This window comes from Elephas maximus, chromosome 3, assembly GCF_024166365.1.
Source record: "Elephas maximus indicus isolate mEleMax1 chromosome 3, mEleMax1 primary haplotype, whole genome shotgun sequence".
NCBI lineage: Eukaryota > Metazoa > Chordata > Mammalia > Proboscidea > Elephantidae > Elephas > Elephas maximus.
Window position 1 is genome coordinate 29206874 of NC_064821.1, and position 26898 is coordinate 29233771.

General features: G+C 54.9%; 1 protein-coding gene across 6 annotated transcripts in view; it reads right to left on the reverse strand.

Moving 5' to 3' along the window:
- Window positions 1-933: 933 nt before the first annotated feature.
- The window catches only part of DOCK6 (dedicator of cytokinesis 6), a 49503-nt gene continuing 23538 nt past the window's right edge, over window positions 934-26898 (reverse strand). For 2 of the 6 annotated variants that reach the window (XM_049876913.1, XM_049876916.1), the window contains 34 exons: window positions 26689-26827; window positions 26483-26584; window positions 25645-25731; window positions 25005-25236; window positions 24577-24738; window positions 23536-23699; window positions 22999-23103; window positions 20057-20149; window positions 19704-19799; window positions 18944-19084; window positions 16508-16621; window positions 16199-16369; window positions 15587-15726; window positions 15330-15499; window positions 13296-13456; window positions 12960-13142; window positions 11916-12042; window positions 11496-11580; window positions 11253-11349; window positions 10941-11075; window positions 10475-10627; window positions 9325-9483; window positions 9136-9236; window positions 7970-8162; window positions 7750-7893; window positions 5072-5203; window positions 4976-4990; window positions 3563-3688; window positions 3357-3446; window positions 2622-2858; window positions 2171-2314; window positions 1983-2089; window positions 1585-1746; window positions 934-1194 (listed from right to left, as the gene is read on the reverse strand). In XM_049876913.1, the coding sequence (XP_049732870.1) occupies window positions 1152-1194; window positions 1585-1746; window positions 1983-2089; window positions 2171-2314; window positions 2622-2858; window positions 3357-3446; window positions 3563-3688; window positions 4976-4990; window positions 5072-5203; window positions 7750-7893; window positions 7970-8162; window positions 9136-9236; window positions 9325-9483; window positions 10475-10627; window positions 10941-11075; window positions 11253-11349; window positions 11496-11580; window positions 11916-12042; window positions 12960-13142; window positions 13296-13456; window positions 15330-15499; window positions 15587-15726; window positions 16199-16369; window positions 16508-16621; window positions 18944-19084; window positions 19704-19799; window positions 20057-20149; window positions 22999-23103; window positions 23536-23699; window positions 24577-24738; window positions 25005-25236; window positions 25645-25731; window positions 26483-26584; window positions 26689-26827 (4510 nt within the window). In that variant the 3' untranslated portion in view covers window positions 934-1151. Of the gene's footprint in view, window positions 1195-1584; window positions 1747-1982; window positions 2090-2170; window positions 2315-2621; window positions 2859-3356; window positions 3447-3562; window positions 3695-3974; window positions 4991-5071; window positions 5204-7749; window positions 7894-7969; window positions 8163-9135; window positions 9237-9324; window positions 9484-10474; window positions 10628-10940; window positions 11076-11252; window positions 11350-11495; window positions 11581-11915; window positions 12043-12959; window positions 13143-13295; window positions 13457-15329; window positions 15500-15586; window positions 15727-16198; window positions 16370-16507; window positions 16622-18943; window positions 19085-19703; window positions 19800-20056; window positions 20150-22998; window positions 23104-23535; window positions 23700-24576; window positions 24739-25004; window positions 25237-25644; window positions 25732-26482; window positions 26585-26688; window positions 26828-26898 lie in introns of those variants that run through there. The other 4 variants (XM_049876915.1, XM_049876914.1, XR_007516467.1 and 1 more) reach the window with 4 other exon arrangements.

A 26898-nucleotide genomic window follows, 5' to 3' on the forward strand; every position in this document is an offset into this window, starting at 1 on the left:
CCGCTCCGCGGGGGGCGGGGCGGGCGGCCGGCCGCTGCGGTGGCGGGAGGTCACCCTCCCCTCCCCCAGCCGGCCAAGCTGGAAGCGGCCCAGCACAGGCCTGGTACATGGTGGCGTGACCGCCGCCTGGGCGGGAGGGGGTGGCTCACTGCTGCACAGGCAATAGCTAGGGCCTGGGCTCCAAAGCCAGCCCCACCAAGCGTGTACTTCTCTGTGCCTCGGTTTCCCCATCTGTAAAATGGGGAAAATGATAACCACTGTCTACCTGATAAGGAGCCCTCGTGGCTCAGTGGTTAACTGCTGGGTTGCTAACCAAACCTGTCAGCCCCTCCACATCCAAAGATGTGGCAGCTGGATGATTAAAGCCTTGGAAACCCTATAGGGCAGCTCTACTCTGTCCTATAGGGTCAAAATGGACTCCACAGGAATGGGTTTGGGTTTTTGGATTCCCTGATAGGGCTGTTGAGAAGATTCAGTAACCATTCAGCAGAGAGCCTAATAGAGGTCCCTCAGGCAAAGGACTCATGATGGGGGCGGTCAGACAGGGTCCAATCTTCTTTTGCAGAAATCCTTGAAGCAGGGCCCCACCTCATTACAATTCTGGGAACCATTTAGTACAGGCCCCGGGTGGCGCAAACGGTTTATTCTCACCGAAGGGTTGGTGGTTCGAATCTACCCCGTGGATGGACACAGCAGGACTTAATAAATCAGTTATTCCTGGTGGGTGGGCATGTGACACTGTTGTTCATGTGGTGCCTCCGCCACAAGAGTATCAGCTCTATAGGGACAGGAATCTTTGTCTGGTGTTGTCACTGCTGTGTCCCCAGCACCTAGGACAGGGCCCAGCACCCAGTAGGTTCCCACTGTTGGTCAACTACCAATACAGGCTATGTGTATGGGGGCAGTGTAATGTACACACGTGGCCCAAGCCCCCAGTGACCACACCGCATAGGTTGCTTATAAAAACCATTTTAAATTAAAAAAGGCGAGAAGCATCAGTGCACACAGATGGGGACAGACAGACATAGGGCCCAACCCCGCTTGTTCCATGCCACCCCCAGGTGGAGTGGGCAGTGAGGACTCCTGGGAAGGAATGGATGGCAGAGGCCAGGATGCTGGTTCCTTTGGATGTAGTTTCAGGCCCTCTGGGCTCAGAGGTCTGCCTTCCGGAAACTAGTTCTGTTCAGGGAGTTCCTGGGGACAAAAGAGGTGGGTCAGCATGGGCACCAGCCCCCCAACTCCATAATGTTCCCAGCATGCCACCTCCCCCTTCTTCAAGGATCGTTCTAGGTAGGGTGTCCCCTGACCCTTTCATATCCATTCAGATCTAGATTCTCTCTTGGAATACACCTTGGGAGGTATGAATCATCCCCATTTCAAAGATATGGAAACTGAGGTTCCATGTCCAGGAAGTGACCCAGTCGGGATTAGAAATGGCTGCATCTGTACGCACGGATGTATTCACATTCTTGTTCAAAGATGCAAGTGTGTGTATTTATGTGTATGTGTATGATAGCCCCCACCCTATGTCTGTCTTTCCTGTCTCCTCTTTCCCTCCCTAGGATGGGGGCCAGGGCCGGGCACCTGAGGCCGGGTGCTGCTGGCGCCAGCAGCTGGGGCAGCCGCTGGGTGAGCAGGGGCTGCAGCGCCTCTCGCAACCGGCAGTAGTTGCGCTCCAGCTCTCGATGGTACTCCTTCTGGTCTGGCCCGATCAAAGCCTTGTTCTTCCGTAGCGCGTCCTCACACCTGTGGGCCAGGAGAGAAAGGGAGACCGGAGTGGGGAGATCCAGAATATAGGGGCAGGCACACCAAGTGTCTATCCTTGGGGGTCAGATAAACTGGGGGATGTCACAGGAATCAGGCATAAGGGCCACAGGGGGATCAGGCAGCCAGGGAGGCTGTACTGGGGATCAGGCTTATCAGGAGGTCATAGTGGGGGTCAGGCAACAGAAGGGGGCTGAGAAGGGGGGTGTCAGGCCTACTTTTTGCAGAAGTCCTTGAAGCAGAGCCGCAGCTTGTTGTGATGCCTGAAGAGCTTGCGGTCTTCTGGGATCTCTGCCAGAAACACCTGGGCCACCTCCAGGGGGCCCTGGGGAGTAACAGGGGGTCATGTAGGCCCCTGCACAACACCTGGGGACCCTGGGCTGCCTGCACCTCCCGCCAGCCATGCCTGGTTCACAGTGGGCCCCACAGAGCCCTGTAGCACCATCTGCAGCATCTTGGCATCGGGCGGGTCCTGCTCAGTGGCAAAGGCCAGCTCCCGCGTCTTCTTCTGCATGTCCTCAATGGCCACCTCCACCGGTGTCAGCACTGTCTGTGGTGTGGGGGAGAGGGCCTGTACTCGCTGGGGCCTGAAGAGACCCAAGCCAGCCCAGGGCAGCTCAGATCCCCCTGGGGGCAGGAAAGGAGTCGAAGAGTCCGAGCAACAAAAGGGTGAGGTTCCGGCCTGCCTGGCCTGGGCTCAGGCTGCCTTTGACTGGCTCTGGGGGTTTTGGTATGGCTGGGGCCCAGCCTCGGGTCTGGAGGCTTTACATGGGGATCCCCAGGCCTCCCAGGGCCTAGAGGTAGAGGTTAGTCATGAGATTGGGCTCTAGGTCCCTGTGTCCAGGGTCCCTGCGCACCTCCTCCCGGTGGCACACACGGATGCGTGTCTTGATGTAGGGGAAGGCGTGGGCTGTGCTGAGCAGCGTCTTGCGCTTGTGCTGCTCGGGCAGCTCCCCGTGTGCCCGCCCATCGGGCGTGAAGGGTGTGCAGAATAAGAAGGTACGCAGCCCGTAATTGCGGTCGAAGTAGGTCACCCGGTCCTTGAGCTCATAGGTGTCAAAGTACGGTTCCACGTAGGTGATCTGGATGTAGGCCTGGGACAGGGGGTAGATGCAGCAAGGATCCCACAGCCCTGACCCCACGGGGCTCCATCTCTGACAAAAAGGGATCTGGACCTTGCTGGGTCTGGTTCCCTTGTCTCCCTATTTCTGGGATGTTCGAGAATCCTTGAAGAATAGGATTTGGGGTTCCCCCAGGGATATAAAAGGAACCCTGGTGGTGCTGTGGTTAAGCACTCAGCTGCTAACCTGAAGGTCAGTGGTTCGAACCCACCAGCCACTCTGTGGGAGAAAGATGTGGCAGTCTGCTTCTGTAAAGATCACAGCCTTGGAAACCCTATGGGGCAGTTCTACTCTGTCCTACAGGGTTGTTCTAAGTTGGAATTGACCCGACAGCAATGGGTTTTTTCAGGGCTGTAGGATTTGGGTTTTCCCAGAGAAACAGAGTATGAGGATACCAGGAAAATAGTACTTGGAGTCTCTTTGAGTACAGGATTTTGGGGTCCCCAGGAGGGGTGGTCGGGAGCCCCTTACCTTCTGCGGCTCAAGCTTGGACTTGTCCACAGGATTGGAGTCTTTGACAATCTCCACCACGTCCTCCCCGAAGCGCTCCGTATAGAACTCCTAGGGACACAGTGTTGACTCAGGCTTAACTGGTGCAGCCCCCACCTTAGCCCCAGGGCACCCCAGGACCAGCTGCAGCCCAGTGCTTTGCCCTACCCCCCACCATAGGGACGTGCCTCCAACCGGTGCGAAATCTCAGCCAGCTTCGTGATGGACGGTTCCTTGTACACAAACTCTTGCTCATCCAGGTCTCCGAAGCGAGCACCATAGAAGCCCACTCGGAAATACGTCCCGAATACACGCTGGGGCTGTGAGGAGGGGGTTGTTGCCTGGGAGGCCCCTCTGGAGGTCTCCCTGCCCAGGAAGCAGGTGTCTTCAGGCCCACAGGGCAGGTGGGCACAGGTGAGGGGACCCAGAGAACATCAGAGTGCAAGCATGGGCAAGGGGCCTCTGAGAACATCAGGGCATGGACCCGGACTCCCCACCAATTGCCCATACCCTGCACTTTCTCCCCAGCCTATCTGCCTCCTCCTTCCTCCACGTGGGCATTCTCATCTAACAATCGTCTGCAGTTTCTGTTTTGCCCACCTGCCCCCATGCAGTTCTTCAGTCTGGATCCCAATCTGTAATTGGGACTGGGGCTGGATTGCTCAGGGCTGGGTCCCCAGTCCCTTGGGGTTGGGTATACAGCAGGTGCTCAATAAATGCTTGAGTGGCTGAAGGAAGGCCTGGCTTCTCTTGCTCTGGGACAGAGGCTCTGGCTCCCTTGTTCTAGGTACGTATCCTCTCCCTTCACAGTCCTAGGTTTGGAGGGACTCCCCCAGGCCCCACCATGCCAGGAAGGAAGGGGGGTGGCTCCGGCTCACTCACCAAGGCAGATCCGGATGAGGTGGAGCGGGCAAAGGTGGGGGAGACAGAGAGACAAAGTCATGAGAGAGGTCAGAGGTCAGACCCCCACCCTAGGGTCCTGGTTACGCTGCCCCATGAGAACCATTACATGGGCAGAGACCAGGGATTCGGGGACGGGCGGGCCTGCCCACCCGACCCAGCCTCACCCTACCCAGGCACCCGCTCAGACTGGGTTCCTGCCATCTTTGGCCAGAAAATTCTCCCCAAACTAGGAGATGCCTAAAAATAGACCCAAGAGAGGGAAAGGCGGGGAAGGGGATGGTAGTGGCAGACAAAGATGGGGAGGGCTGGGGAGGCAGGGAGAGACAGAGACCAAGAGAGACGCAGGCAGAGAGTGAGGGAGACAGGGAGAGCAACCAGAGAAACAAAGAGACACAGAGGCAGAGGTGGAGGGAGGGAGTCACAGCCCCCCTTCCCCGTGGTGACCGATAGGGCCCTGCCAGAGGGAAGGGTGTCGGCGGAGATCTCCCAGCTGGGTGAGTCACAGGCTCGGATGATACCCGGGGGGATGGACTAGCGGGGTGGTAGTGAGAAGCAGGGGTGCGTCATGCCCACTCAGCCCAGCCCCTGCCATGACCTGGGGCTGCCATGCTCCTCCAGCGCCCCCTGGCGGTTCCTGACCACTGCTGGCCAGCTGTCACCAGGCCCCAGGGGGCAGCTGGCCGCCAGAACTGACTCACCTCCCAGCCGGAGCTCTGTGGGGAGAGAAGGATCAAGGTCAGCGCAGGCTGGGGTTAGGGCTGAGGGCGGGGTCTGGGAGGGCGTCCTGGGCCCACCTGGTGCATGATCTTGGTGAAGGCCTCCTGTAGTTTGCCATGCACAGCAGCCAGCTTCTTGTAGTCACGGTGGGCTTCCAGGATGGGGATGAGCATTTTGTAGACCTCATTCACTGCCTCATAGAGCCCTCCCTGGAGTGGGGATGAGGGGCTCATCAGACTCCCAGCACGCTTGCTGGTCCTCAACACCAAACGATTCCTCCTACCTGGAACACCTGCCCCTCTTGGGCTCCTACCCACCTTCCAGGCTCTGCTTCTACATCAGCTCCTCCAGGACGTCCAACCTGACCACCCCTGCCCCAGGTGGGACTCCAGCCTTTCCTCTTGGCCCCCACAGCCTGCTCGGTGGTCTCCACCACATTTACCAAGTTTTATTTAGGTACCAAGTGCTGTGTCCATCTGCACTTTCCCCACGTTCCTCATGGGCAGAGGTGCCATTGTGTTTTCCACTGCTCAGAGGGAAAACTGAACCTCAGTGATCTAGAGGGGCTCCCCAGGGCTAGGGCTTGAGCTCTGGCCCATTTGGCCTGGTGCCCATGCCCAACTGCCTCCTGGAACGTGGGAATGGCTGCTGGTGGGTGTCCCCTGTCTCCAGGTGGCACCAGCAGCAGGCCTGGCACACAGCAGGGGCCCTGGGCCGTTTGCTGTCTATCAGGAGGTCATGTGCATCCTCTGGCTTCTCCCCTGGGGGCGTTTGTCTCTGAGACTCTGGTAGAAATAACAATAATGAAAACAACATTGCTAGAGATGACAAAATGGAGCCCTGGTGGTGCAGTGGTTAAGCGCTCAGCTGCTAACAGAAAGGTTGGCCATTTGAACCCACTAGCTGCTCCATGGGAGAAAAATATGGCACTCTGCTTTCCGTTGGAAACACAATGGGGTGGTTCTACTTTGTCCTATAGGGTCACTAGGAGTCGGAATCGATCGACAGCAATGGGTTTGGTTTGGGTTCAGAGGTTACAAACTGATTCTGTGTTGTTGGCCCCTGACAGGGTGTATTGGGAGGGGCATGGCACCATCAAGGAAATCTCTCTGGAAAATCTGACCCGGAACCTGACTAGGTGTCTAGATCTAACTACTGGTTCCCAGAAACGCAGGGAACTGAGGAACCCATAAGGTGACATACCTCCAGGGTCCTGGTTATACTGCCTGTGTGAACCATTCCATGGGCAGAGACACAACCGTCCCCTCCCCCCTCTCCAGGGCCAGAAAGCCTGGAACAAGGGCCGGGACTCCAACAGTTATGTGCTGAAGAAACCAACTGACTTCATGCAAATGAGCAATGTGCAGTTAGAAGACAAACTACGGGAGAAAACCCCTTTACAATAGTGGAGAAAATAAAATTCTTAGGAATTAAGCTATCAAGAAATGCATAAAACTCTTATCTTAAAAAAGAGAGAAACTGGAAACTCATTTGTAATTTGTTTTTTCTTTTTTAGATTAAAAGGGCCTTAAGAGAGGCGTCAATCCCGAATCCTGTGTGGGCCTTATATGGATGCGATTCAAACCAAGCAGCTGTAAACAAGTATCTGCGAGATAATGGAGGAAATCTAAACATGGACTAGGATTAAAAGACAGTAAAGAATGACTGTTAACTTGCTCATCTGTGATAATACTCTCGAGTCTTTGACAGTGAGGGATGCCCTGGGGGTATCCCTGTGTGTGACAGAGAAACCAAACTTGTCTTCAAGTTGATTCTGACTCATAGCCACCCTGGAGGACAGAGTAGAACTGCCCTATAGGGTTTCCAAGGAGTGGTTGGTGGATTCAAACCACCGACCTTTTGGGTTAGCAGCTGAACTCTTAACCACTGTGCCACCAGAGATATCTGTAACTGTTTTAAGGTGGAGTGTCTGGGATTCTGAGATTCCTACGTCTGGGATCTTGTTAAAAGGCACGGACTGATTTGGAGGGCCTGGGGCGGGGCCCAGGATACTCCATGCCTAATAAACCCTGGGTCCTCTGACCACACTAAGCAGCAAGGGTTTAAAAACTCCAGCGATGGTCGGGCTTGGTTTTTTTCAATTTGTGAAAATTGTGATTGGTGCGCTTCTCTGTCTTTTTATGTCAAAAAGTTAAAATACTATAGGAAAAAAAGGTGGGGGGCAAGGAGACATGAAACAGGGTAGCAGAAACGAGGTGGTTGTTGGATCCGGGTGACAGGTGTGGGGGACGTGGCACAACTTTCTTTCTTCTTTTAAGCATGCTTGAAATGTTCTATAGTAAAACGTTTACACAGTAATTGAGTGTATCGAGCGCTTATTATGTTCAGGCCTCGCGCTGAAGGTTTTATGGGGAGAAAGACAGATAATGGGGCCTCTGAGGCTCTCACAAGGAGCCCTGGTAGCACAGTGGTTAAGTGCTTGGCTATTAACTAAAAGGTCACCAGTTCAAACCCACCAGCCGCTCTGTGGGAAAAAGACGTGGGAGTCTGCTCCTGTAAAGATTACAGCCTTAGAAACCCTATGGGGCAGCTCTACTCTGTCCTGTAGGGTTGCTATGAGTCAGAATTGACTCAACGGTTCCCAGTTCTCCTTCTCCTCAATCCCCCTCCTGGAAAGGGCCCGGGCAGCTCCATCTTGAGTCTCCTAAGCAGGGATGTGACCACAGAAGTGGGGCCAATAGTGCCTCCAGCTGCAGCCCCGGCCTAAGCCCCATCGCCTGGCCCCAGCCCTCACCATGGTGAAGTAGGCGGCCGCCTGCTCCAGCAGCCCCACCAGCCCCAGCTCCGTGAAGTGCTTCCCGGAACAGAAGCCCTCCTCATCAGGCGACAGGATATCGTCGGAGATGGCCGACTCCTCCAACACGTTGGATGAGATGTTCTGCAGGAGGAGGGGGTATCGGGCCCTGGTCCCTGCCCTGCATGTCCACCCCCTGCCCACCACCCTGCCTGCTTACCTGGAAGGAAACGCAGCCCACAGGCAGGTAGCGGCTGTCCTCGAGCAGGGCGAGGTACTCGGCCACGAGGGCAGCTGCGTGCACCATGCACTGAGCAGCCTCGGCGTGGTTGCCGAGCTCCGCGTGCTTCCCTGCCATGTTCTGCAGCCATGTCAGCCGCAGGTCCGGGGAGCCCTGGTAGCCCCGGGCAATCCTGGGGCCCAGGTGAGGGCGTATGTGAGGATGGGGACTCCCCTTGCTTTCCCAGCCCATCCCTCACTTGTCCAATCCCTTGTTACCATCTGCCCTGCTGGCCAGCCAATCTCCTTACCTGTACCCCATTCACCAGTCCATCCCCTCAGCCATTCCCCAACCTGTCCATTCTCTCACCTGGCCTCCCACTCACCTGTCTCCTCACCCGTGCACCTCAGATATTCTTCTATTCATCTTTCTCCTCACTTATCCTTCTGCTACCTGGCTCCCACAGACCAATCTGCTCACCTGTACCCCTTCACCTGTCTCCTTACTTGTTTATCCTCTCACCTATTCCCACCTGTCCAACTCCTCACCTGTCCATCATCTTACCTGTTCCTCTATTCACCTGTCTCCTCACTTAGCCAACTTGCACCCTCCCCCAGCTTGTCATTCTCTCCCTTATTCTTCTGCTCATCAGTTTACCTGTAGAACCCTCAGTCCCTTCCCCCACTCACCATTCCCCTCACTTATGCACCATTTCACCTGTCTACCCGAGACCCATCCCTTCCATATCACTTTCCCACACTCTATCAACTGTCCACACCTTCCCAACTCTATTTCTTACTAGAAACCCCTCATTTCCCCTCCAAGTCACTTCCTCCCCTGACCTGTTTACCCCTTTACCTGTTAGCACCTCACCTGCCTCTCCCACCTGTCCCCCTCACTTGTCCTAGTCATCAGTCATCCTCACCTGCCTTTTCCTCACTTTTACAGTCACCTGCCGTCACCTTACTTGTGACCTCTCCTATAATGCTCACCAATCCCCCCTCATCTGTCTGCTCTTCTCGGCCCCCTCACCTGCCCCCCTTACTTGTCCCTCTTACCACCTGTACACTCACCTGCTCCTGCCTCACCTCCTCATTCAGCCATTCAGTTGCCCCCCTCCTGTCAGTGGGTGGGAGTAGCTGAAGGTCCCACCTGGCCCTGCTCACCTGTACATGAGGTCAATGAGCATCTCGGGATCCTCCTGGTGCTCCTTCATCTTCACCGTGTCTGTCAGGATCATGTGCAGGTTGAACATCAGGTCCTGGACCTGGAGCCAAGGAAAGTGCCGGTGGCAGGAAGGGCGCTGGGAAGTCAAGGGGCCGAGACGGTGGAGTTGGGGGTCCGGTGGGAGTCACCTGCTCAGCGAAGGTGCTGTCCCGCAGCCCCACATCCTCCTCAGCATAGGTGAGGATGGTCTTCAGTGAACGTCGCAGGTGTTCTTCGCTGAAGTTCTGCGTCGTCCCCACCAGGGATGAAAGCGACATGGTCACTTGCATCTTCACGCGGGCAAAGTTCTGCAAGGGCGGGTGATGGAGGGTGTACTTGTGAGCCTTGGACCCCAGACCCTCATCCAGCCCTGCCCCCTCAAACCAAGGCCAGCTCAATCTGCTACTGTGCTCTGACTCCTCCTCCTGCCTGTCCCCTTCCTCATTTCATGCTGAGACCCCAGCCAACTGCCACAGCCTCTTGTACACCAGCCACCAACACCCCCACCATAGCCTCAAGTACACCAGCCACCAACATCGCACCACAGCCTCGTGTACACCGGCCGCCAATACCCCTGCCACAGCCTTGCATACACCAGCTGCCAACACCCCCACCACAGCCTTGTGTATACCGGCCACCAACATCCCCGCCACAGCCTCGTGTGTACCACCCACCAACACCCCCCCCACCGCCTTGAGTATACCGGCTGCCAACACCCCCGCCACAGCCTTGTGTATACCGGCTACCAACACCCCTGCCACAACCTCATGTACACCTGCCACCAACATCCCCACCACAGCTTTGTGTACACCACCCACCAGCACCCCACCACAGCCTTGAGTACACCGGCTGCCAACAACACCATGCCACAGCCTCGTGTATACCGCCCACCAACACCCCTGCCACAGCCTTGCATATACCAACTGCCAACACCCTGCCACAGCCTCACGTACACTAGTCACCGACACCCCGCCACAGCCTCGCATACACTGGCCGCCAACACCCCTGCCACAGCCTCGCATACACGAACTGCCAACGCCCTGCCACAGCCTCATGCACACTAGTCACCAACACCCTGCCACAGCCTCATGCACACTAGTCACCAACACCCTGCCACAGCCTCGCATACACTGGCCCCCAACACCCCTGCCACAGCCTCGCATACACCAACTGCCAATGCCCTGCCACAGCCTCACGCACACTAGTCACCAACGCCCTGCCACAGCCTCACGCACACTAGTCACCAACACCCCTGCCACAGCCTCGCATACACTAGCCACCAACACACCCGCCACTCACATTGCCGATCTCGAAGTTCTGGCGCATGAGGAGGTAGAGTGAGGCACTGGCGTGCACGCGGATGATGCTGACACGGCTTCCGCAGTGGCGCAGGAGCCTCAAGCAGAGGTCAGCACACAGCTCCGTGTCCTCCTCAAACAGCAGCTCTGGGAACTGCCCCCCCCCACCCCGGCCCAGACAGACACTGTTCAGCTCCTCCTTGTTCTGGCTGAAAAGGTCCCAGGTGGTGACTTGGGCTAGGGGACGAGGGCATCTGTTTGTGTGGCGAAGTACAGGCTTTGGAGTCAGATCTGAACTCTAATGACCATGGGTGAGTAACTTCGCCACTCTGGGCCTCAGTTTCCTCCTCTATAAATAGCAGCTGAGGATTCTCTGCCTCATGGAGTTGCTGGCAAACACTAGGTGCTCAATGAATAGGCTGCTATTGTCACTCTAACAACCAGGGTAATCAAGTTGCGGATCTCACCTTGGACACCAGGGCCCGTTGGGTGGCCAGACCATGCTGCAAGAAGAGGGCACTCTGGGCACTGCCCAGACTGTACAACACAACCTTCAGCACTGCCCCCAAGATGCTCTCCCGGGCCTCTGACAGCATCACCGTCTTGGAGGAGAACAGAAGTCACAGGGGCACAGGAGTCAGAAACCCAGGTGTTAAGAGACTGGGGTGGTTATGGGGTCAGGGAAGGAGTGGGATTACAAAGTCAGAGGTTGAAAGTCAGAGATCACAGGGCACTGTGGTGGAGTCAGAGATCAGGGCAGATGCTGGATCAAGCCTTACCTGCACAATGATCTCCAGTGTGTCTAGAACCACCAGACTCGCCTCAGTTGCCAGGTTCCCATCCACTAAGGCTTCATGTTCCATTTCATCCTTGGTCCTGGAAAGGAAGAAGGACTTGGGGGAGCCATTCAAGGCCAGACTCTGCCCCATGACTAAGCTTTTCACCTCCCCTGGCTGCCCTGGGGGTGCCAGCTCTCTGGAAACTGGTCTCAGCCCAGTGAATCACTTGCCACCCACACCCACTTGTCCACACGGTCCGAGGTTTGTCTCCAGTGTGTGATGCTCTTCCGCCAGCGTACATTCTCCTGGTTCCCAAAAGGACTTCTCTCTGAGACACGTGCATGTTCACAGATGTTCAAAAACATAAGGACACACATGACCGCAAGGAAAAATGCATAGGCACAAAGGTACACACGTGGGATGGGATAACCCACGAAGACACCGGGTCAAGCAGAAGCCTCCTCAGTGAGTGGACACACACACTTGGATATGACGACATGTGAGATGGATGGGCAACACAGAGCCCCATGTGTATAGGGATGACACACAGATTTCTTTCTTGGAGCTGGACAGATGGCTAGGGATGGCTGCTCTCCTGGGCCCCTGGGACACAGGTTGGGAGCAACTGGTGGGGACTGTGTGTGGGGTATGTCTTCTTCTCACCACGACTCCGCCGCACCATCTCCTGTCGTGCTCCAATGGTTCCCAAGATGGCTTCCTCTAGGCGAGCCTTCATGTCCAGTGACTTCTTAAAGGTGAGGCTGTTGATGCGCTCAAAGGCCTTTTTCCCCTGGAGGGCAGAGAACTAGAGTTCACGGTTGACCCTGCCTCTTTCTGTGGGACCTGGGCCAGCCTAGACCCTCTTCTTCTGACTCTTTCCTACCTCTGGGACCCTGTGCTTGAAGATATAGTTCATCCCTTTATCCCAAGCCCTCAGTACCTTCTAAATTGTATTTATGAAAATATTCTCCCTCTACCCCTTGGCTCAGTACAAAAATAGTTCACTCCTTTATCTCAGCCCCTACAGAAGCTGGGTGTAGAGAGAGTCCACCCCTTTACCCTCGGCCCCTATGGAACCTGTGTGCATAAACAGTCCACCCCTTTACCCTCAGCCCCTATGGAACCTGTGTGCATAAACACTCCACCCCTTTACCCTCAGCCCCTATGGAACCTGTGTGCATAAACAGTTCACCCTTTACCCTCAGCCTCCCAGGAACCTGTGCACAGAAACAGTCCATTCCTTTACCCTCACCCTCCCAGGAACCTGTGCACAGGAACAATCCATCCCTTTACCCTCAGCCTCCCAGGAACCCGTGCACAGAAACAGTCCACCCCTTTACCCTCAGCCCCTAAGGAACCTGTGTGCATAAACAGTCTACCCCTTTACCCTCAGCCTCCCAGGAACCTGTGCACAGAAACAGTCCATTCCTTTACCCTCACCCTCCCAGGAACCTGTGCACAGGAACAATCCATCCCTTTACCCTCAGCCTCCCAGGAACCCGTGCACAGAAACAGTCCACCCCTTTACCCTCAGCCCCTAAGGAACCTGTGTGCATAAACAGTCTACCCCTTTACCCTCAGCCTCCCAGGAGCCTGTGCACAGAAACAGTCTACCCCTTTACTCTCAGCCCATAGACCATGGTCCTGTTGTGTGATCCATACCCAGCCTTCCTCCCACACCCTAGTCCCCTGCCCATCCTCTTGAACCTTGTACTCGAAGGCAGCCAGGCAGAGGTGCAGCAAGTCCAAGAGACGACCCAACTGAGGGAGGGCCAGGTCTGCAGCCCAGCGCTGCAGCAGGGCTGGCTCTGCATTTTTCAGTACCCACAGCACACACACCAGCAAGGTCCGGCTAGACTCAGCAGAGAGTAGGCTGCCTGAGCGAGAAGCCTGAGATCAGAGAGAGGACAAGATGCTCAGGAAGAGCAGAGTCAAACCTGTTCATTTTCTCCACAAAAGATGAGTCAGGGCTGATGTGTATCTCATTACATAATTTGTCTCACCCATTTGGACAGTATCTCTGGGGACAAGCCCTGTACTTACTGTCGGTGGACCCTGAGAGATGCTGGCCCGGGAGCCAGGGGCCAGGGGGCCACCAGCGATGGCCATGGCCACTGAGGGGTTGATGATACCTCCAATGTCCCCTTCCCCTTCTGTGTCTGAGTCAAGCATTGAAGCCAGCCTTGACCTCTGTCCTGGGCCCTCTGGGGGAAAGAAGAGAAGAATGAGGCCTGGGTAAGCACTGTTTCTTCTATCTCAAATTTCAGTGCAAAAGTCACCTCTTCAAAGAAGCCTTCCCTGATACTAACCCCCTAGACCAGGTTGGGGTTTCCATTTATCTGCTCCTAGAATTTTTTTTTTTTTTAGAATTCATTTATTATAATTATAATTTGATACATTAATTGTATAATTGTTTGTAAGATCCACAAGTGCCTGAACTGTATCTGCTCTGGCTACTGCTATATGGTTATTTAGAACATGGTCTGGCCCACACAAGCAGTTAATAGTAAAGATAATGATGACCATAATAATAAATACCACTGTCATTATTATAGCATCAGTCAGCACTTATGTGTCATTTACTATGTGCCAGGCCCCGTTCTAGGCACTTTAAATGTATTAGCTTTCAATCTTCAAAATAATCCATGAGGTAAGTATTATTATCCCTACTTTGTGGATGAGGACACTGAAGCACAGAGACGTTAAGTTACTTGCCCAGGATCATACGGCAGGTAAATGCTAAGAGTTAAAATTTTAACCTAAATACTCTAGTTCCAAAGCCTATGATCTTAAAAAATTCCTCCCTCCCTCGCCAAAAAAAAAAAAAAAGGTCTCACTAAAGGGAGGAGCTAAAAAAAATCTGTAACAGGTCTCACCCTAGAGACTTTTGAAACAAAAAGTTAACTGAGTTTAAAAAAGCTCCAGGCCAGCTCAAACCCACTCAATTCCTGACTGGAATGAGGTAATTAGCTTCTCATCCTGTCTGCCTGAGAGAGAGAAAGGGGAACCCCCACTGGGGAAAAATGATATCACTTCAGTCTCTCTGGTTCTTCTATGTACGATGTTCAAAACACAACAACAACAAAAAAATCACAAAATATGTGAAGAGACAAGAAAATATGATTGATGACAGGAAAAAGACAATAAAAGCTGACCCATTGATGACCCAACACTGATGTTAGCAGACAAGGACTTTAAAATAAAAATTAGTAGAAAAGATGGACAAATATGGGCAAAAAGATGGGGAATTTCAACTACTGGAATCCACACACACACAGAAAATCAAATGGACATTTTACGACTGAAAAATATAACATCTAAAATTAAGAGCTCAATGGATAGAGTTAACATAAAACCAGACAGAGTGTAAGACAGTACTAGTGAACTTAAAGACAAGTAACAGAAGATTTTCCAACTGAAGCATAAAGAGGATAAAAAAAAAAAAAAAGAATAGAGCATAATAAGCACACATGACCCAATTAAAAGCTCTAACATATGTGTAACTGGAGTCCCAGAAGGCGAGGAGAGAGAGAAAACAAGGCAGGAAGAAGAAGGAAAAAAAAAAAAAAAAAAACCCAAGCAATAATGGCTGAGAATTTCCCCAAACTGATGGAAGAGATCAACTCACAAACTCCAAGTCTATGCTTCTGATCACTGTACCATACTCTTCCTCAACAGTTGAATGAATGAATGGAAGCAGGGTTCCAACCATTTTTTCACCCTGCTGATATCTACCTTCCCTTCCTCACATCCTCTGTTCTTAGATGATAATGATAAATGTTATAATAACATCTCCCATTTAGTGTACGTTGATAATGTGCCAGTACTACAGCTTCCAAGATTCTCAAAAAACCCAATGCAGTGGCCGGTGCTATTACCCTCCCCATTTTACAGGTGAGAAACCTAAGGCTCAGAAATGTTAATGGTTTGGGCTCACACTGCAGGACTTGAACCTACTCTCCTGGCCCTATAGCCTGTGGTCTTATCTCTAACTCTATTCTCCCACCTTTCCTGTTCTGTGCCTTGTGTCATCAAGCCCCTGGATCACATGACCCCACCCTGCCCTGTCCCACTGACCAGCAAAGTCGTGTAGCCGCAGCAGTGTGTCCCGTGCAAGTGAGAGCAGTGGCAGGTACAGCTCAGCCACACGGGCCTTCACAGTAGCCTCAGCGTAGCGGGGGTCAGCATCATGGCCACAGAGCAGGCTGTGGATAGCACTGATGGCCTTCTTGTGTAGCAGGGATGCACTGTGGGGTAGTGGGGTGCTCAGGATGGGCCAAAAAGGTTCCTGGACTTCTCCACCCTTCCTGAGGCTGGACAGGACCTGTGCTCACCCCTCGGCCTCAGGCTCAAGGGCCAGTGCCAGCTCCGTCAGCAAGAGGCCAGCCAAGAAGTGCTGCTGGCGGAATGGCCCACTCAACTCAAACATGCTGGTCACCTTGGGGTCTGGGGCATGACTGGAGAAGGCAGAGCTCTGCAGAGGGTTGGGGTAGAGATCAGGGATGGCAGAGGGCCAGTGGCCAAGTGTCAGAGGTGAGGGGTCAGTTGTTAAAGCCATCTGGGAGGTGGCAGAAGTCATGAAGTCAAGGACCAGGTGAGGGGCTGGGGTTAACTCATCTGGTGGTGACAGTGGATATGGGGTTAGAGGCCAGAGATGACAGGCTGGGGTTAACTCATCTGGGAGGTGTGAGAGAGCATGCGGTCAAATGTCAAAGATCTGAGAAGTGGCAGATGAAATGCAGGCCTGGGATTTAGGGTTTAAGGGTTAGAAATGAGAACCTAGTCTCCCGGGAAGTGCCCAGAATCAGGTGTCATAGGTGAGGGGTCAGTCCACCTGGGCTGTAGCCTCCTATGAGACAGTCAAAGATGAAAAAGCCACAGAAGATAGGTTGAAGGTGAGAGAGGTCACAGGTCAAAGAGAAGAGCCAGAAGTGAGGCTGGCCCACCTGGGAGGTGGTGGAGGATACGGAGGGCGAGGGTGAGGCCGGGGGCGACAGGGGGCAGCAGGGGAGGTTGAGGGTCACGTAGTGCTCATGGCTGCACAGGACACGGGTGAAATCCATGCGCAGGGTCAACAGGGCCGCAGGGTTGGGGGCCGATTGTAGACGTGTGGCCACCTGTAGGCGGGAAGGGCAGGGTCAACAGGTACTCACATTGCTCTGCCCACCACATCCACCACTTTTCCCATGCCACCCACATCACCTGCCACACCTGCAGGGACATGTTCCCGCCATGCCAGTCACACCCACCCCTACCTGCTTGTAGTGGGCCCGGATGAGGTTGAAGACAAAGCCGCGGTCGGCCAGGGACAAGAGGTCACTGAGGAAGAAGGCCAGGCTGGTGTTGAGGCGCTCAGCCAGCTCCGCATCCTGGGGGGGGGGGGCACAGGGGCCTGTCAACCCATGCCTACACTCCCCAGCAAAGCCTCCATCCCTTTATGAGCCACAGCACCACCCCAAAGCCTTTGGCCTTTTTAACACACCCTCGTTTCTGGGCTCTGGCCAATCCTGACCATCTCGACTGTCCTCCTCCCTCTAACTACCCCTTTCTTCCCCACCCCCACCACCGCCCGCTCCTGTGTCAAAGTTCTTCAGGGTTCCATTCAGGACTCTTCTTTGTTCTCTTTTTCTCTGATTGAAATAACATACCCATGGTTGAGACTAGCTACTAACAACCCCCAACCCCAAGACCCTCTCCCTCTTGTGGGGTAAAAGAATACCTGGTTCAGAGTTCAGAGCTGGGTAGAGACTACATTTCCCAGACTCCCTTGCAACTGAGGGTACCCATGTGACCATATGCTGGCCAACAGGATTTGAGAAGTGAGGTGGCCACTTAAACTGAGGGGACAGGTCCTTCCCTTCCCCCAGCTGGTAATGTAGATGTGGTGGGTGGACCTGCAAGGACCAGGCCCACTTATATTCAAAAATAAACTATGGTCACATTTAAACCACTTATGACTGTGTTACAGCAAAATAACCTCTACCCTCTACCCTAACCAATACACCCCCCTTAATTATTTAATATTTACTGACCACCTACTATATGCAAAGCCCTATGAACAAGACAGACAAGGTGGAGACAGACAACAAATAAAAGAGTTCCCAATCGTTGTGCTTCGAAGACAATAGGACAGGGTGATGTTTTAAGAGAGGCCCAAAGTGGAGACAGGCATTGGCCCCAGATCACCTCCTCCAATGCCCACAGGAGCTATTGCTGTGGTTGTTAGTACTGTGAAGTTGATTCTGACTCCTGGCGACCCTGTGTGTGCAGACTAGAACTACTCCGTAGGGTTTTCAAGGCTGTGGCCTTTTAGAAGCAGATCACCAGGCCTGTCTTCCAAGGCACCTCCAGGTGGGTTTGAACTGCCAACCTCTCTGATGGTAGTCCAGCAATTAACTATTTTTGCCACCTAGGGAGACTTCCACAGGGCTAGGTAGGCAATCATATTAAAACTAATGATAAGATTGATCATCTATTGAGCGCTTACTGTATGTCTAAGCACTTTAAATGGATTAAAACCACCAAACCCGGTGCCATCTTGAATTCTCCCAACCAGGCCATGAAGTTAGTATTGTTGTAATCTCCATTTTCCTGGTAAATGGAGGGTAGAAAAGGGGAAACTGAGGCAGAGAATGACTGAATAGCTTAACCTGGTGCCACAAAACTGGGAAGGGGTAGAATCCCAGCCTCCAGTTCCAGAGGCCCCACCCTCACCACCAGCTTGGGTTGGGAGGGTGGGAGCTCTGGTGGACCAGAGGGTACATGGCTGCATGACAGGAGTGGTCACCACTCAGCCAACCAACACCCTGTAAGAATGCAGGTCTGCTATGGCTAGAGTGTCTGATTTTTAAAGAGAGATGAAACTTCTGGATTATGATGGGAACTTCCCAGATTTTTGAAATGCCGTGTGGGCCAAAGCCGGCCTTTGCACAATCCCACATGACCTCTGCTCTGGCCTCAAAGGTCTCAACCTTGTTTCTCTGGAACCTCTCCCAAGGGCCAGTGTTCCCAGGGGCTGACCCTGATTGTGAGGAAACCACCCTCCAGAAAGGGCTGCAGGGAAGTACAACACCCCCAATAAGCATCAATGTCAAAGCCACTAGTGGGGCATCAGTGACAGGCTGTGGTGGTTTCATTCTTTACTCAGCATTTATTGAGTACCGACTATATCAGGCTCCATACACAGGAAGACCTGGTTCCTGCCTCCTTGGCCTTGGAGTCCACGTGGGTTTTGTATTGTGTATCTTTGGGTTGCAGGGAACTGAGGGCCACTAAGCCTAACTCAGAGAGTGAGTTAGGTCACAGGGTGGCTCATGAGAGCATGAGGGCAGAACAGATGCCAGCCAGGCCTTGAAGCCACACCAGCCTCCTCAGCATTCCTCACACTTGCCAGGCATGTCCTGCCTCAGGGCCTTTGCACTTGCTGTTTCCCCCCTGCCTGGGGCACTCTTCCCCTAGATGTCTGCATGACTCCTCCTTCAAATGCCCCCCTCAAAGTCAGTTTCCCATGGTCTGCTTGGCCTGAGTGCCCAGCACAGGGCTGTGCGCACAGTAGGTACTCAAGAAACTGATGCTGAATGAACAGGCCCATCCAGCAGTCAGGAGGCACAGGGCAGGACTGGCACCCAGGCCTGGTGGGTTCTCCACCCTCCTTCAGGCCAGTCCTCCCATGTAGGCACCGGAGCTCGCACCTTGTGGCAGCGGGTGATCACCTCCAGGCCCACAGAGCCCGTGAGGGCAGCGATGTCATCCAGGAAGCGCCCGGGGAAGCGCAGCTTGCGGGGCGTGTCCAGCCGCTGGCCCAGAAGCAGGTGTAGTGCCATGCTCTTCACCTGGAGTGGGGAGGAGAGGGCCGGAGCGGAGCTTGAAGGACTAAGAGTGGCTTTAGCAGCCAGGGAGGGGGTCTAATGGTGGGCATGAGGAGTCTGGGGTGGGGCTTCAGTCCTGGGGCTGAGGGCTGTGGGCGGGGCCTGAGGGCAGGCTTTGCGATCTGTAGGCGGGGCTTGAGAAAGCCCTGGGAGGGGCCTGAAAGGGCCCTGGAGAAGTGTGAGGGGTGGAGAAGGGTGAGGCCTGTGGGTATGGCTTGAGGGCCGGGGAGGGAAGTCTGTGGGCGGTAAGGGGGCTGTGGCCGTCAGGCGCTGCAGAGGGCCAGCAGGGCTTGGAGTGCATCTTCCTTTGGGGAAGGGTCTTTCAAGGCCACCTTTTGAAGAGTATGGGGGGGGGGGCTCTTAAATCTGATCAAAGGGTTTCCCTCTCTCTCTGGGGATATGTCTTGGAGTAGGGGGGTCTCCTCTCTGGGCAAAAGTGTCTCTCTCCTGACAATCTCATGGGGAAGGTGTTGAGAGGTCTCTATCTGTGGAAGGGGTTCCAGGTACAACCTCAGGGGCCTCTCTCCCCGAGGGGTCTCCCCTTGGGGGCCTGCCTCTCCTCCCAGGTGGGAAGGTGTCTCACCATGAGCTGGAAGAAGAACCAGGCATGCTGCAGGACCGCCTCCCGCACGGTGCTGCTGCTGACCACCCACTGCAGAGCCAGCTCCTCATGAAGCAGCTGGGGCGGAGGGGGGGGGGAGGGGAGGGGTCACTGAGCCGAGGAGCCCCACCCCCCTACGGAAGGCACAATGGGGAGGGTGCAGCAGGGCCTGGGGTTAGAGCAGCGGGGGGCCGTGCAGGAGGGAAAGGCAGGGAGGCACTGTCCCCTTCCTCCCGGGCTCTCCAGACCTGGGCTGGGCTGGGGGCAGGTAGGTCTGGACCCCTTGACTGGGGGCCTCGGCTAAAGTGGAATCACCCACCCAACTCCCCCACTACCTTCTGCACAGTGGGTCTCGGCTGAGAGGCTGGCGGGGCTGAGGAGGAGCCCTCGAGGTAAGAGGAAGCTCGGTTAGAGTTGCGGTCGATGGCCTATGATGGGATGGATGAAGAGGATGGGATGGCAAGGAGGGGTTAGTGTGGGTGGAGGTAGTGGGGCGTGAACAGGGGACAGATGTGACTGTGTGGTCGGAGAAAGGGAGACTAGGTGTGGACGGAGGGGAAGAGACACAAAGGTGTGGACGGAGGGGAGGAGACATGTAGGTGTGGATGGAGGACAGGAGACTCAGTGTTGTGGGGGCATGGACCTCGGTGTGGAAGGAAGAAAAGGCGATGGAGAGAGAGATGTGTTAGTAATAGTAAAGATGAATAAGTGTGAACAGAAGAGTGTGATGCAGGAGATGAGAATGACCAGAAATGCAATGTGAGGAGGGACAGAAGAGGTGAGAATGCAAAAGGAGGAGGACAGTGTGGCAGGGAGCCCACTGACGAGAACAGCAGAGGTGAGAGGCATGGAGGAGATGGAAACAATGGACAAAAGGGGCACGGAGCAGGCGGAGGAGGTGGCCTTAGTGCAGATGGCAGGACTGAGTGTGGACACCAGTAGTGAGGGAGAGTGAGTCAGTGAGTTTAGAGGCGATGACAAGTCTAGACAGAAGGGAGAGAGGAAGGAAGGAAGATTTGGACAGGGGAGATGAGATAGCGATGACGTAGCAAGAGCAGCCGAGAGCCCCAGGTTCTAGGCCTGGCCCTGCTCTAGCCTTGCTTTGGCCTTGCCGGCCTCAGTGTCCCCATCTGTGAAGTGGGTACGAGGGCCCCATCTCCTATTCCTCAGCTGGACAAGTGAGGAGGCCTGCCTGGGATGCCACATCCTCCCTACCTCGTCTCCTCTTGCTCTCCAAAGACCCAGGGACCCCTCAGGGAACTGAGGGTATGGGGGGCAGCCTTGTTAAAAATGCTTGGTCAGGGCCCAGGAACCCAGGCTTCTAGCAATTCCTAGAGAGGAATGTCCAAAGGTCCCCTCTGCCCATGCTGTTAATGGTCCCCGGGCCTGCTGGGGATGCAGGTTACCTTGGTGAGGGGCACAGAGCTGGGGACCTGGGACCAAGTGTGCAGAACAGATCAGCCTCTGCGGGGCTCTTCTTGGAGAGGGCTCACCAAGCGCGGCCCCACCTCCGCCTGCAGCACCTTGCCTCCCTTGGCCCGCTCCAGTCACCCTCCAGGTCTCAGTTCACATGTCATATCCTGAGAGAGGCCTCTCTGACCACCGGAGGGGGACTGGTCCCCATCCTGCTGTTGCCTTCAGCACACTATTCACACTGTGCCATTAGTCACCTGTGTGCGGCCTGGTCCATGACTACTTCCCCAACCTGCTGGCTGCTCAGGGGTGATGCTGGGTCAGCGAGCAAGCCCCATACCCAAATCCTGCCTGTGCTATGCCCTGTCTCTCTCCCAGGCTCAGCACTTTACTTCAAGTCTTTGCCACAAATCAGGAAACTGAAGCTCAGTGTTGTTGTTAGGTGCCGCTGAGTCACAGTGACCCTAGGTACAACAGAACAAAACACTGTTCGGTCCCGTGCCATCCTCACAATCATTGCTATGTTTGAGCCCATTGTTGCAGCCACTGTGTCAGTCCATCTCATTGAGGGTCTTCTTTTTCACTGATCTACTTTACTAAGCATGATGTCCTTCTCCAGGAACTGGTCCCTCCTGATAACATGTCCAAAGTATGTGAGACAAAGTTTCATCATCCTCGCTTCGAAGGAGCATTCTGGCTATACTTCCTCCAAGATGGATGTTTGTTTTGGCAGTTAATGGTATATTCAATATTCTTCGCCAACAACAGAATTCAAAGGTGTCAGTTTTTCTTCGGTCTTCCTTATTCATTGTTCAGTTTTTGCATGCGTATGCGGTGACTGAAAACACCACGGTTTGGGTCATGAGCACCTTAGTCCTCAAGATGACATCTTTGCTTTTTAACTCTTTAAAGAGATTTTTTTGAAGCAGATTTGCCCAATGCAATACATCGTTTGATTTCTTGACTGCTGTTTCCATGGGTTTTGATTGTGGTTTCAAGTAAAATGAAATCCTTGATGACCACTATGTTTTCTCCATTTATCATGATGTTGCTCATTGGTCCAGTTGTGTAGTCTTTTATTTTCTTTATGTTAAAGTGTGATCTACCACGCGTCTATTGGTTTGTTGTACTGTTGTGGCTAGTGTGTTGCTGTGATGCTGGAAGCTATGCCACCAGTATTTCAAATACCAACCAGCAGGGTCACCTATTGTGGACAGGTTTCAGTGGAGCTTCCAGACTAAGACTGGGAAGAAGATCAGGCAATCTACCGCTGAAAAAACTGGCCAGTGAAAACCTTATGGATAGTAGAGACTCAGTGAGGGGCAGCCAATTGTAGGAAAGCTAGGACTAGAACCCAGATCTGTCTGAGGCAACTCCTCCCCACACCAGGCGCGTGGGAAGGGCAGGTAGCGGGAACTGTCCACTCTGTCTGAAGTGGTATGGGGGAGCCCAGAGGCTCCATTCCTCCCTCTTGGCACCACTAAGGTTGGCTGTGCCAAGGAGACAGTTGAGAGGTCCCTGAGAAGAGGTGGGGCTGGTATGTCAGTGGATTAAGAGAACAGAAGGGCCATGCTGGGGGGGGGGGGGGGCGGGGGTGGTGAGCCTGGAGAGTAATAAATTTGTGTATCATTTGCATGCTATTAACATATCACCCCATCCGTTCTGTTGCTGCCTGAGTCTGTGACCTGCATGATGGTAAGAGGCTGGTTCAGATGACCCTGTGGTGCCTATAACACAGACTCCACACTCCAGGCAGGCAGGCCCGCTGCCTCCTTCAGGCAGTCCCCCTAGGTTAGTTGGTGCAGCAGGGGAGGTGGGAAGAGCGCATGCTCACACACATGCAGGGGCAGGGAGGGAGGGGCACCTGTCTGGGGTCGACCCCACAATAAGGGGGCGCCCGCCGCAGCACGGCCTTGCTGCCCCCTGGAGCGTAAGCAGAATTCACCCAGGAGTGTGAGCGGTCGATGCCCTGGAGATACATGGGTAAGTGGTAGAATCTGCAGGCACAGGGGGCCCAGCATAACACACTAAGCACAGATCATCCATAAGCCCCCATGGGCACCCATCTGCCATCCTGGAAAATGGGCGTGCAGGTAGGTGCCTGGGGTACACACGTATAAGTACCTGCTGTACCAAGCACACACTTTCCTATTTACAACATACCAAGCACCCCGCTACCCACCCTGGGGCAGCCACAAGATGGAGAGCCCAGTGCAAAGTCACAGCCCCCAACCCTGTGACAGTTACAGCCATCCCACTGCCCACCGTCCAGCCTTGGTGTATGCTGTTCTCTCTGATAAGAGGCCTTCTCCACTCTCTTACCAACAGTAAGATCGGCCACCCGCCTGTTTGGCAGCCATGGCCACTGGGGCTGAGATTCCAGGGCCCCCCCTCACCCTACCTTGCTGGCCAGGATGCGGGAGACCTCATCGTCCACGGTGCCGGGGGCGCCCGCCAGGTCGGGGTTGCTGCTGCTGATGCTCTTAGAGCGGGCCAGGTAGAGACTGGCGGGGCGGCCAGGGCCACGGGCCTGTGTGGCAGGCTGCACAGTCACCGGAGAGGCCCCTGGGGAGGGAGGAACACGGTCAACCACTGCCCACCCAGCCTGGTGAGCCCCAGGCCCTTCCCAGGTAGCTGCCCTTGGCAAAGTTACTTTTCTCTTCTGAGCCTCCAGCTTCCTTACCTATAAAACGGGAGTGATGATGGCTGCTGCCTCGTAAGGATTTTAGAGAGACTGAGACACTGGGAATGGTGCTGACGCACGGTGCCACGTTATTATTTAGCAAATAAGAGAATTTCAGCTTTTTTAAGTGTTCATTTTGTGCCAAGCATTTTGCATGGGTTATGATGTCATTTACAATTACCAGCATCCCCATGAAAAGGGTACTAGTCCCTGAGTGGCACAAATGGTTAAGTGCTCAGCTGCTAACTGAAAGATTGGAGGTTTGAGTCAAACCAGAGGTGCCTCAGAAGAAAGGCCTGGTGATCTTTGGCAAAATCAGCCACTGAAAACCCTATGGAGCACAGTTCTACTCTGACACACACGGGGTCGCCAGGAGTTAGCACTGACTTGATGGCCACTGTTTGGTATTATTATCCCCACTTTACAAATGGGGAAACTAATGCCCAGAGGTGATGTCACTTGTCCAGGGTCGTAGGAGGCAGAACTGTGACTTAAAGCCAGGCAGCCCAGCTTGAGTCCCTGCTCCGAGCTACCTACGATGCTTGCTGACTGGCTAAGTTACCTGTCAGTCAAGTGTACAGAGACTACGCTCCTGTGGGTGGGGCAAAAATAGGCAAAACCTTCTCTCACAAGTAGCCCAAACAAGCCAAAACCTGTGCAGCCTCAGGGCCTTTACACATGCTGTTTCCTTTGCCTGTGGTGCTGTTCTTCCAGGTGTTTCCTGCCACCCTCCCTACCCAGTGTTGCACCAACACTCACCGCCTAGGAGGCTGGGTTCAGTGCCAGACAAGCGAAAGGCATAGTGGACATAGGCAGCCAGCAGTGGGCAGTGACCACGGGCATCCTGGGCTGCCTCCAGGCTCCGGTGGACAAGACTGACAACGTGGGCCATCGCTTCAAAGGCGCCACGACCCAGGTTTACTGCCAGGCAGAGCAGAGGTTGAGTTCTAGGGCCAAGGGTTGCCTGCCTTCCCACCCATCTTCCAGAGGAAGAAACGTAGGTTCTGAGAGGTCATATGGCCATAAAGGGATCACATGGGATCTACTCTGGGCCCAGGGAACTGAGGGGCCATTTTCCAGACGGGAAAACTGAAGCCAGAGAAATAAAGGGCTACAGAAGGTCACCCAGGACCAGGGGATTGAGTAGCCACTTTCCAGATGGAGAAACTGAGGCCACCCCGGCTCACCGATCTGGCCACCAATGATGGGGGGCCGCACCACCAGATGCACGAGCTTGTCCAGCACATGGTGGGAGAAGGCAACGAGGGGCTCAGGGCTGGTGAAGCGCAGTGCCGCAAGGCTGGCACGCAGCTCCTGCTCCACGGTACCCTCACTCAGGACGGCGTCCTTGAGCCGGAATGGGAAGGCCCCCTCCTCCAGGACGTGCACCAGGGTGAAGAACTTGTCCAGGTGAGGGTCCTGGGGGATGGCTAGAATGAGTAGGCCAGGGCCAGGGCCGTGGTGCAGGCAAGCCCTGGGGGGCTTATTGGGGGCTGAGTAGGCAGAGACCCCACAAATGAACGGGTGTGACAAGGGACCAGTGAGCAAAGGGAGGAGCGTTAAATGAAGGAAGGAAAGAGGGGGCATGAGCAGGACAGGCTGGCTGAGTGACCAGGGGAAGGCCCAAGGCCCGAGCTGGGGTGGCCATTGGCATGGCTGCCCCTGCCTGAGTCAGCAGCTTCCCTGAGTGCCCAGGTCGGGCCTGAACACGGTCATGTACTCGGCCTGGGGCCAGGCTTCCCTGGCCAGCAGAAACTGCTGCCCAATCCCAAGGTAGGCAAGGAGGGAAGCAGGGCAGGACTCCTGGGTCCCCGCCCCACCCCTTACCTGGGGGTGCACAGAGGACACAGCTGTGAGCTCCACGGTGAACACGCCTTTGTGGCCATCCACCCAGCGCATGCCCGGCAGCGCCACCTACAGGAGGGGGGCACCAAGTGGGCACCAGCCTGCCCCTTTCCCGCTATCCACGTCCCCCGCCCCAGCCATTGCGACACTGGGGGCCGGAGAATGGCCCAGCCTGGGAGAGCAGCCCAGAGAGGGGCAGATGGGGAGCGAGTGCTAATGGGACTCACTGGGCAGGTGGGAAGCCCAGGGTGCTGATGGGAAGGGAGAATGGAGACACAGAGGACATGAACTGGAGCGTTAGGCACCAGTGCCGCGCAAAATGAGAGGATAGGGAGGAAGCGGGGCAGGTGGAGCCTTAATGTGGGTGATAAGGCAGGCTCAGGCCCTGGAAGTACTAATGGGGAGACAGTGATGATGAAAAGGGGGTGGGATGGAAAAGCAGTGGGCATGTTAATGGAGATAGAGCATGCAGAGGCAGAGGGCTGTTAATGAGGCAGGGATGTTGGGGGTCAGGAAGGGACACTAATGGCTAATGGGGGCGGTAGCACACACAAAGACGCATTAATGGGGTGATGAGATAGTTAGGGCCCTGGAAGCACTAACAGAGGGGCAACAAGCCTCCCAGGGGCATTAACAGGAAGGCAGGCAGGCGTTAATGGTAGGATGTGAGGCAGGGGACTCAGAAGCACTAACGGGGGTCGGTGAGGCCCCAGGGGCGTGACTGGGAAGGCAGGGGATGCGTTCACGAGGGACACAACACAGGAGCCTGGGAAGCACAACTGGGGGGCTGGTGTGTTGGGGGCAGGACCCAGGCACGTACGTCAGGTGTGAGCACAGAGTAGCTGGGCGGAGGCCGGTCCACGGACACAGGCAGGCAGAACGGGCCAGTCCTCAGGCGGCCGTGCTGCAGCAGCGGGATCCACTGGGGAGAGGTAGGGGTCAGCCCAGGTGGCCGGGGCTGGGTGGGGGTCAGCTCAAGTAGGCTGGGGTTGGGTGGGGGCTGGTGGGCTGGGGCAGGGCACTCACAGTGAAGCCTACGGGCGTCTCCACGGCCGTGCCAGGCCGAGGCTGGCAGCTGACATGGTAGAAGGTAAAGAGCAGGTGGTGGTTATCGGTCACACAGGCCGGAAGACGCAGCTTGAATTCCTCGTAGAACTCGGGGGACCTGGCCAGAAAGGGTGGGTGGGCGGGCTCTGCTAGGGGCTGGGATCCCCTGTGTCCACCCCAAACCCCCCC